The sequence below is a fragment of the Argentina silus genome (assembly GCF_951799395.1).
Source record: "Argentina silus genome assembly, chromosome: 9".
Taxonomy (NCBI): domain Eukaryota; kingdom Metazoa; phylum Chordata; class Actinopteri; order Argentiniformes; family Argentinidae; genus Argentina; species Argentina silus.
Genome location: NC_139663.1, coordinates 21455662 through 21466235, shown reverse-complemented (window position 1 = coordinate 21466235; position 10574 = coordinate 21455662). Strand labels below are relative to the sequence as shown.

At 49.8% G+C, this 10574-nt stretch overlaps 1 protein-coding gene across 1 annotated transcript in view; it reads right to left on the bottom strand.

The window, feature by feature from the left end:
• Positions 1–301: 301 nt before the first annotated feature.
• Positions 302–10574, bottom strand: part of btr30 (bloodthirsty-related gene family, member 30) — a 12744-nt gene continuing 2471 nt past the window's right edge. The window contains exons 2-10 of the mRNA XM_083677817.1: positions 4307–4992; positions 2987–3082; positions 2557–2790; positions 2122–2296; positions 1576–1647; positions 1239–1265; positions 1086–1112; positions 783–958; positions 302–669 (exon numbers count right to left, since the gene is read on the bottom strand). Coding sequence (XP_083533943.1) covers positions 304–669; positions 783–958; positions 1086–1112; positions 1239–1265; positions 1576–1647; positions 2122–2296; positions 2557–2790; positions 2987–3082; positions 4307–4972 — 1839 coding nt within the window. The 5' untranslated portion in view covers positions 4973–4992 and the 3' untranslated portion in view covers positions 302–303. The remainder of the gene's footprint in view (positions 670–782; positions 959–1085; positions 1113–1238; positions 1266–1575; positions 1648–2121; positions 2297–2556; positions 2791–2986; positions 3083–4306; positions 4993–10574) is intronic.

The following is a 10574-nucleotide window of genomic DNA, read 5'->3' as shown; positions in this document are numbered from 1 at the left end:
GGAGATAGCCAATGAGAGATGGAGATTCACTCGAACAATCCATCTCTTTAACACCTCTCTTGTTCCCCTTCTGCCTCCCTCCCTCCCCTTCCCTTTTCTCCCTCTCCTCTCCTCCCCCTCTCCTCTCCTCAGGCACACTGCCACACTGTGTGGTCATCAGGACCAGAGGCACCTCAGTCTTCATCCCATTTTCTCCCCCTCCCCTCCGCCATTCCGACACACAGCCATAATGTGCGGTCATTAGTACCAGGGGGACCTGCGTCTCCCTTCCCCTTTCTCCCCCGCCCTCCCCCCCCCTCTCCTCTACTCAGGCACACTGCCACACTGCGTGGTCATCAGGACCAGGGGCACCTCCCGGTCTCCGGTCCCCAGCAGGGGGAACACTCTCTCGGACAACACCGCCCCGCCGAAGCTGTACACCTCAGAGCCAGTCTTAGCATTGTAGAAGGTCACCTGACCCTCCTCGCAGTCCAGGTACACGCCCACCCTCCGCAGGCGCGTCGTCGTCTTCACCTTGGTGAGGGGCGGGGCCGTGAGGGCGCGGAGCTGGGTGCCGCCCCACCACAGGGCATAGTAACCGTTGCCGGGGCTCATGTCGAACAGGCCCTTCCTCTGAGCAGACTCCCGGACCACGCCCACCTTCCAGTCCTTGTTCTCGCCCACGTTCACCTGACGGAGAGAGGGAGGGAAGAGAGAGCGAGGCGTGAGTTTGAGCCGATCCACCTCAGACCTTCCGGTTCCAACTGAATCACCTCATGACCCTTGACCCCCTGACCCCTCACCTCCCAGTAGTGCCGTCCGGAGTTGAAGCCGTCCTTGGCAAGCACGCAGGACCAGACATCGAAGCGCTGGGCGCTGTTCCTGTAGAACTGCAGTTTCTCACCGCGCTTCACCTGCTTCCTGTCGTCGGACAGGATGAGGAAGGGGTACGACGTCACCGGGTTCAACGACACATCCTCTGTGGACAGGAAGTGACAGTTAGGCTCAGATGTGTAATTTATTCATTTGCATTACAATATGTATATCTGCAATACAGATATGTAGACACTATGGTTTAATAACTGATCAACGAGTAGAATACTCACCTAGATAGGACTGGACCTTCTTCAGGCCTGTGAGAGAAATACAGAGTTTCAGAGCAGTACCACTTCTCTTGTTCATGGATTAGTTCAAATGAATATGTGGAGAAATCCATCTCAGGTGTAAAGAACTGGGACAGACAGACAGACACACACTACCTGATCCATGTTTGATCTTCTTGAGATCTGAGAGAGAAAGAGGAGGAACCATGATGAACACACAGTAGATACATTTCTATGTCTCATAACCGCAGTTGTGTTTTACTATTTACTGTAAGTAGACAGAAAATTATGTCACACAAACGTTGTCACTTGCACTAGCGGTCTTTGGTGTGTGTGTGTGTGTGTTCAGCCGTGTGTGTGTGCGTGTTCAGCCGTGTGTGTTAGTTCATGTACAGCAGTGTGTGTTATCAGTGTGTGTTAGTTCATGTACAGCAGTGTGTATGTGTGTGTTCAGCCGTGTGTGTGTGTGTGTGTGTTCAGCCGTGTCACCCACCTCGTAGAGACCACTGACTCCTCCGTAGTGACCGAACACTCATCATACTTTCACTCTCTGGCAGGGAGGTAACTGCAACGCAACAACAGTGACATGAGTCACATCAACGTGGATGGAACACGACCACGACCACATGTTTATACACAACAATGTACATAATAACAACAACAATTTATATAGCACTTTTCCATACAAAACACCACACACACACACAGACACACACACTTCTCTATGGGTGTTTTGACTGTATCAGCGTTACGTCATGTTATGCTGGTATATTTTGATCAGATGACATCAACACATCATCAACACATCATCAACTACAGAACAGGAAACTGTGGAACATGGGGGGGGGGGGGCATGATGATGATGAGATTTCCTAACAATGATGATTGTGTGTCGAGTGATGACAATTATGATGATGATGATGGTGATGATGATGATGATGATGATGGTGATGACGATGATGGTGATGATGATGGTAGTGAAGGTGAGAAGTGTTTGGTCAGGTGATGAGAAAAAAAAAAAACTGTGGTAGCTACTCACTGGAGCCTCTGGACCCTCGCGAGCGGACCTCTCCCATGCGGATGTCGTCCATCCTGTCCTTCAGCTCCCCCAAGGCGACCTTCACCTCCCCCAGGGAGAAGTGCAGGGACACCTCCTCGTCCGCGTCCTGGCCCTCCGAGGCTGCCTGCAGCGGAGCGCTCGCCTCCTCAAAACTCTGCAGGACAGGAGCGCCACAAAAATAAAATATAATAAAAAAATCAACAAAATGGGACCCTGTGAGTACCTCAGTCCATGGATGCTACACACCACAAGTTTGGTGCAGATAGTGTTGGTCAATAACTGTAAAAATGCCTGAGCATTTTAGGTGGGGTGTTTTTGTTCCCCCCCCCCCCCCCGACTCACAAAATTTCAAAATGGTGGAAAATCCATAGAGTTCTCCTATTGGTGATTGGGTGTCTGTGACGTCATCAGTACCTGCAGGAAGCCGATGTGGTCATCAGAAGTGGCCTGAGACTCCAGTTGGCCCTGCCTCTCCTTCAGATGGCCTAGCTCCGCCTCCAGGTGGGTGACTAGCTCCTCCCCCCGGGTCTCCACCAGCGCCTGCTTCTCCTCCATCCCGCCCACCAGCTCCCCGCGGATCCGGTCAATGGAGCGCGTCAGATCGCCCAGCAGCTGCTCCACCTCAGACAGCTGGCCGTTCGCATAGTTCTGGAGGGGCGGAGTCATAGGATGGTTATGGTTATACTATGGTTAACAGAGGAGGCTGGTGGAGGTAGAAATGGGAGGACATGCATTACAATGAGCCCCTCCTCAGATTTCAACCTCCACCAGCCTCCAGCCCCTCCAGCCTCCAGCCCCAATGAGCCCCTCCTCAGACCCAAGCATCCACTGTTAGACCACCTACCCTGACGGTCTGCAAGCGGCCCTGGAGCTCAGCCAAACGGAGGTTCTTCTCCTCCATCCTGTTCTGGATCTCCAGCTCCGTCTTTCCTATACGTTTCTGAGAGAGAGAGAGAGAGAGAGAGAGAGAGAGAGAGAGAGAGAGAGAGACAGAGAGACAGAGAGACAGAGAGACAGAGAGACAGAGAGAGACAGAGTCAGATCACAGACTCACACCAAAGCAAACCTTTATCAGTTTAGTTTTCTAAGAACATGTTTATTTTTATAGCAGAACCATGCGTCATGTTGATGGTGAACAGCATACCATGTTAGCGTGTTAGCCACGACAGCGCGTTAGCCATTGAAGTTGAGATTTAAAACGGAATGTGAACCAACTGTGTTCACAGAGAGATCATCCATCCATTGTAACAACGTGTAAACCAACTGTGTTCACAGAGAGATCATCTATCCATTGTAACAACGTGTAAACCAACTGTTTACAGAGAGATCATCTATCCATTGTAACAACGTGTAAACCAACTGTTTACAACTGGTAATCTAACCGTGTCACCTGCTGTTTAAGGGATTACGAGTCGCTGAGAGTCCCCTATGACCGTAATAAACAAACAACATTCCTGGGTATTTCTATCCTCTTTGGGACATGTGGGCCTGTGAGGGCTAATTGTTATATGTAGGGATATAAATACTGTACTGTGTGTCTTTTAAAGGTTAAAGGTTACATTAAGATTGAAGTAAGCAGAGCTAAAACTGTTATGGAGGGCAAGTCTGTCTGTGTCAGACAAGGCAACCAATCAGTCTCCCTCTCTCAGGTGGTCTCAGAAAGATAACAATGCTAGTTTGTCTCAGGTGTGATGCAAGTGCAATACACACAACATTCCATGATTCAGCCCTTCACCCACTTGGGTGGGGAATGGAATGAGGAATGGTATCAAACCCCATGCATTACAATGAGCCCGTCCTCCGATTTCTACCTCCACCAGCCTCCCCTTGGTGTTGCTATGTGTATTGTTCTTGACAATAAACATGTAGATTGATTGATTGATTCAGTATGATTCATACAGTACCAGTCAAAAGTTTGGACATACCTTGCCAAGAGTGTGCAAAGCTGTCATCAAGAATCTAAAATATAAAACATATTCTGGTTTGTTTAACACCTTTTTGTTTACTACATAATTCCATATGTGTTCGTTCATAGTTTTGATGTCTTCAATATTAATCTACAATGTAGAAAATAACAAAAATAAAGAAAAACCATTGAATGAGAAGAAGGTTTGAACAAACTTTTGACTGGTCCTGTATATGACCGGTGTCTGGCCTCCCTTACCTGTTTGCTGAGCCTCTCTGTTTGGACTGAGACGGTGCGGTGGGTCCGGTGATCCTCCAGAACGCAGATGGCACAGATGCACGCCTGGCAGGTCCGACAGAACACCTCCAGGAGCCGTCCGTGCAGCGGGCAGGTCCGGCCCTTCAGCGCCTCCAGGGGGTCCAGCAGACGGTGTTTGGCGTAAAACGGCGTGCTGTGGTGAGGCCTCACGTGCTCCTCGCAGTAGGACGCCGTGCACGTCAGACACGAGCTCACCGCCGCCTGCTTCTTCCCCGTGCACACGTCACACATGGTCACCTCCGTCAGGAACGGGTTACCGCCCCCGCCACCGTCGCCATCAGCGTGACCGTCTCCCGCCGCCGCGGTCTTGTCCAGCAACGGTTTCCCTGCCCCGTCGGCGCCGTAACCGTAGCGAGACTCCTTGTACTTGTCAGCGATGAGGGCGAAGACTCTGTTGATGCTCAGCTGCGGCCGCTCGGGGAACTGGCGCTTGCAGAGCGGGCAGGTGCAGGTGGCGCTGGAGGCCCAGTAGCCGCCGATGCACGCCTGGCAGAAGTTGTGGCCGCAGGGCGTGGAGACCGGGTCGTTGAACAGGTCCAGACAGATGGAACACGTCAGCTCCTGCTCCGAGAACATCTCTTGGACTGGCGCCGACTCTGCCATCATCGTCTCCGTGGCGTTGGACCCTGGGTGGGGGGAGGGGGGGGAGGGGGGGAGGGAGGGGTAGTGGAGAGGAGGAGAGAGGGGGGGAGGGAGTGGAGAGGAGGAGGGGGGGTGGATAGGAGGAGAGGGGGGGAGTGGAGGAGGGGGGGAGTGGAGAAGAGGAGAGGGTGGGACAGAGAAGGGAGGATGGAGGAGGGAGGGGGAGGTAGAGAGAAGAGACAGAGAAGGGAGGAGGAGGAGGGAGGAGGGAGGTAGAGAGGAGAGAGAGACAGTAAGATGGAGGGAGGGAGAGAGGATATAACAACAGAGGTCACAATAACATTCAAATAGTCACATGATACCCAACTGTTAGCAATCACATGGAGGCATGACATCATTCAGAGGTGTGACCACTGATTCCACTACCCCTCCTATACGACTGCCTACACTGCTGTCTCCTCCACCTCCACCAGTGGCCCTACAGACTACAGTCTCATGCCCTCCCACTGCAGCCTCAGAGGACGTCCACTGCAGCCTCAGAGGACGTCCACTGCAGCCTCAGGGGACGTCCACTGCAGCCTCAGGGGACGTCCACTGCAGCCTCAGAGGACGTCCACTGCAGCCTCAGAGGACGTCCACTGCAGCCTCAGGGGACGTCCACTGCAGCCTCAGAGGACGTCCACTGCAGCCTCAGAGGACGTCCACTGCAGCCTCAGAGGACGTCCACTGCAGCCTCAGAGGACGTCCACTGCAGCCTCAGAGGACGTCCACTGCAGCCTCAGAGGACGTCCACTGCAGCCTCAGAGGACGTCCATTGCAGCCTCAGAGGACGTCCATTGCTGCATCGGACGACGGGCTCATTGTGATGCATGGAGGGGAATGAGGAGGGGTATTCCTCATTCCACGCATTACAATGAGCCCCTCCTCCGATTTCTACCTCCGCCAGCCTCCCCTGCTATGGTCTCGTGCCCTCCCACTGCGCCTACGGAAGAGGCTGGTCAGTAGTGATGCCGGACTATAGGCTAGGCCTAGTCAACTGGTACAGGACTATAGACTAGGCCTAGTCAACTGGTACAGGACTATAGACTAGGCCTAGTCAACTGGTACAGGACTATAGACTAGGCCTAGTCAACTGGTACAGGACTATAGACTAGGCCTAGTCAACTGGTACAGGACTATAGGCTAGGCCTAGTCAACTGGTACAGGACTATAGGCTAGGCCTAGTCAACTGGTACAGGACTATAGGCTAGGCCTAGTCAACTGGTACAGGACTATAGACTAGGCCTAGTCAACTGGTACAGGACTATAGACTAGGCCTAGTCAACTGGTACAGGACTATAGGCTAGGCCTAGTCAACTGGTACAGGACTATAGACTAGGCCTAGTCAACTGGTACAGGACTATAGGCTAGGCCTAGTCAACTGGTACAGGACTATAGGCTAGGCCTAGTCAACTGGTACAGGACTATAGGCTAGGCCTAGTCAACTGGTACAGGACTTCCACTGATGCTACAACCTCCACCAAGGATAGACTGTCAACACTCACTCGTGTGTCCCTGTCCACCTAAACAAACATGTCACTCTGACATGTTCAATCACAACACCGACGGGCAGGACAAAAGTCACACATTTCACTCTGACATGTTCAATCACAACACCGACGGGCAGGACAAAAGTCACACATTTCACTCTGACATGTTCAATCACAACACCGACGGGCAGGACAAAAGTCACACATTTCACTCTGACATGTTCAATCACAACACCGACGGGCAGGACAAAAGTCACACATTTCACTCTGACAGAACACAAATCGGGGGCGCTTAGTGGCGTAGCACACTAATACCCATACCACGTAATCTCAAGGTTCCTGGTTTCGATTCCGACCCTCGACACACCTTGCATGCCATCCCTCCTCTCTCTCCCATCCTTCCTGTCAATCTCTACTGTCTCTATCCCAATAAAGCAGAAATGCCCTAAAAACATATTAAAAAAAAAAAGAAAAAAAAAAGAACACAAGTCACATTTCAGTCTCAAGTCAAAAGACACAAAGACAGATCACAGCTCAAGCCTAAACATGGTGTAGTTACAGCAAGGTGCGTTAAACAAACCGTCCATCACTTCACAGACAAACAGGCATTTTAATCCAGCTCCTTGTTCTCTATCTGTAGTGCGTACTCACTCTGATCTGATCTGTGTGTGTGAGAGCAGTGGGCACCTGGTATTTTTACCCTGTTAGCTGTTGTGTTTCTGCCTGGGAGAAGAGTACAGATAAGACCTGCCTCTCTTGCTGGACAAGACAAACCCTCTCTGGTATGCACAGGTGCATTGTGGTCCACCTCCACACACATGGGCGTGGCTGACCACCTGTTTACAATCAGGGCTGATTCAGACCAACAGGTCTGGCTGTGTTTCAGACCAACAGGTATGGTTGTGTTTCAGACCAGCATGTATGGCTGTGTTTCAGACCAACAGGTATGGTTGTGTTTCAGACCAACAGGTACGGTTGTGTTTCAGACCAACAGGTGTGTTTCAGACCAACAGGTATGGCTGTGCTTCAGACCAACAGGTATGGCTGTGTTTCAGACCAACAGGTGTGTTTCAGACCAACAGGTATGGTTGTGTTTCAGACCAGCATGTATGGCTGTGTTTCAGACCAACAGGTATGGCTGTGTTTTAGACCAACAGGTGTGTTTCAGACCAACAGGTACGGTTGTGTTTCAGACCAACAGGTATGGCTGTGTTTCAGACCAACAGGTATGGCTGTGTTTCAGACCAACAGGTGTGTTTCAGACCAACAGGTATGGTTGTGTTTCAGACCAGCATGTATGGCTGTGTTTCAGACCAACAGGTATGGCTGTGTTTCAGACCAACAGGTGTGTTTCAGACCAACAGGTATGGCTGTGTTAGTCTGCCAGGGTTGATGCCTGTCTGTTTGTCTGTCCTGCTTCTCCAGAATGCAGCTAGTCTCGTCCAAACACACACCTGGCCCTGCCACATTCCATGGCGTTTTCAACATCTCATCGTGTGTGTGTGTGTGTGTGTGTGTGTGTGTGTGTGTGTGTGTGTGTGTGTGTGTGTGTGTGTGTGTGTGTGTGTGTGTGTGGGTGTGGGTGTGTGATTTCTCAAAATAATTCCTTGCGTGATTTCGTAATGCCTTTGCACATAGCAATAGACTGTCACTATAACTCACCTTATGGGACAGTAGAGCTTGTGTGTGGTGTTAGTTAACAGTGACAAAGGAAGATGTATGTCAGAAAACCAGTTTATAGAAACAATGTAAACAGGGGCCCCAACCTTAGGATTGCCTGACCCAACGTAGAAATTCGCCCAGGCTGTGTGTGAGAGACGGTTTTAAGTCCTCTGTACTGATGCAAAAACATGGTGATAGATTACGCCCTATAGCATAGGACCATACCCGCTGGGACCATATACACTGACAAATGTATGCACTCACTGCAATGTAAGTCGCTTTGGATAAAAACGTCAGCTAAATGCATATATTATTATTACTTCTCCTCCAAACTTGACGCTGTAGCTCAGGGACTTGTGTGGTATCAGCCATCACAACACAAGCCATCTGTCAGGGGCATGGTTCCTCCACCACCACAATGTTCTGCTATTTCTCCCAAATCTCTCCCTGTTGTAAGATACACAGCCCTCAATCCAGCTACATTTCCCCCCACAGAGGAGGACGGGGAGCCCCATGACTGTTTAGCTGAAATAAACCAACAATGTACACCTAGGCTAGATTTATCAGGTGAACCATTAGAAAACAGCGATGTGGTTTGTCATGTAGATGGGTCTGCATCAAAATGCTTAACATCCTCTCTGAATAATGTGGGTTATGCCATTGTGACTGAACATGACACGGTGGAGGGGCATAGACTGCCTCACCATCTCTCCACCCAGCTGAACTCTTTGCATTAACACAGGCTTGCATATTAGGGGAGGGGACTAACCCTAACACCAACCCTAGAGACCTTTTCATCCCCGCTACCCTCCCCGTACTAACCCTAACCCCAACCCTAGAGACCTCTTCATCCCCGCTACCCCCCCTGTACAAGTTCTCTCCTGCTAATAAGATAAATAAAAAAATAAATAAAAAAATAGCCTACTGGCATTATGACTGCCTATGGCCCCTGGTGTGAGCATTGATTACTTTGTCTTATGATGACTGTTGGATAGGTGATTCACTTACTAAAACAAATGTATTGTTGGAAGTCGCTTTGGATAAAGGCGTCTGCTAAATGCCATGAATGTAAATGTAAATGTAAATGCACACACAAATGGAAAAGATACTGTTTCATTGGGCAATCACAGAGCGGATGCAGCTGCTAAAACAGCCGCTCAATCTGCAGCACACACACGCTGCAGATGACATCACTAGCCCCGACCGTCTCGCTCACTGCGCCGACGGAGGCACGGGCCGAAGCCTCACAGAGAGAGAGAGCACCGTGGCGGAGTGCTGGGGCAACCTATGGAAGTAAGGTTTGGGTTGGTCCGAACGGCAACCCGTGTTTACCAAAATGTCTGTTTTATTTTTGTGCTGTGTTGTCACATGGGAAGGATCATGTGTCAAAAGGGGGGATGACGGATATTGTGAATAGATACTGGTACACACAAGGCTTATCAATATACTCACACAAGGCTTCTCAATATACTCACACAAGGCTTCTCAATATACTCACACAAGGCTTATCAATATACTCACACAAGGCTTCTCAATATACTCACACAAGGCTTATCAATATACTCACACAAGGCTTATCAATATACTCACACAAGGCTTATCAATATACTCACACATTTTTTGTTCAAAATGCCTTGTGTGCTTTCGGCATAAGGTGGGGCGGGGACAGGCGGTCCCCCAATCAAGCCATCCTCCCCCTGATGGCCCATTTGATCATGTTATGTTGGATTTCATTGACTTAAATATAAAAAAATATATTGTTTGGTATTTGTAGACATGTTTTCAAAATGGGTTGAAGTTTTCCCATCTAGCAAAACACACTCCTCAGCAGTGGCAAAAGCATTGTTAACTGAGATCGTGCCACGATGGGAGGTCCCTAGGAAACTGTCAAGTGATAATTGGTCACATTTAGTAAACAAAGCAATACAGAGAATGTCTGAATACCTAGGAGTGGACTTAAGGACACACTATGTCTACCACCCACGGGGGGGCAGTAGAGAGAGAAAATGGGACAATCAGACCTGGGGACTGGGCAGTGATTAAAGACCGCAAGAGAAAACCCTGGAACCGACCACAGTGGGAAGGACCATTCCAGGTGCAAAAAAAATTGTGCATCAAGGGTGACAGCTCAGGTTATGATGGGACAGCTCAGGTTATGATGGGACAGCTCAGGTTATGATGTAACAGCTCAGGTTATGATGGGACAGCTCAGGTTATGATGGGACAGCTCAGGTTATGATGTAACAGCTCAGGTTATGATGTAACAGCTCAGGTTATGATGGGACAGCTCAGGTTATGATGTAACAGCTCAGGTTATGATGTAACAACTCAGGTTATGATGTGACAGCTCAGGTTATGATGTAACAGCTCAGGTTATGATGGGACAGCTCAGGTTATGATGGGACAGCTCAGGTTATGATGTAACAGCTCAGGTT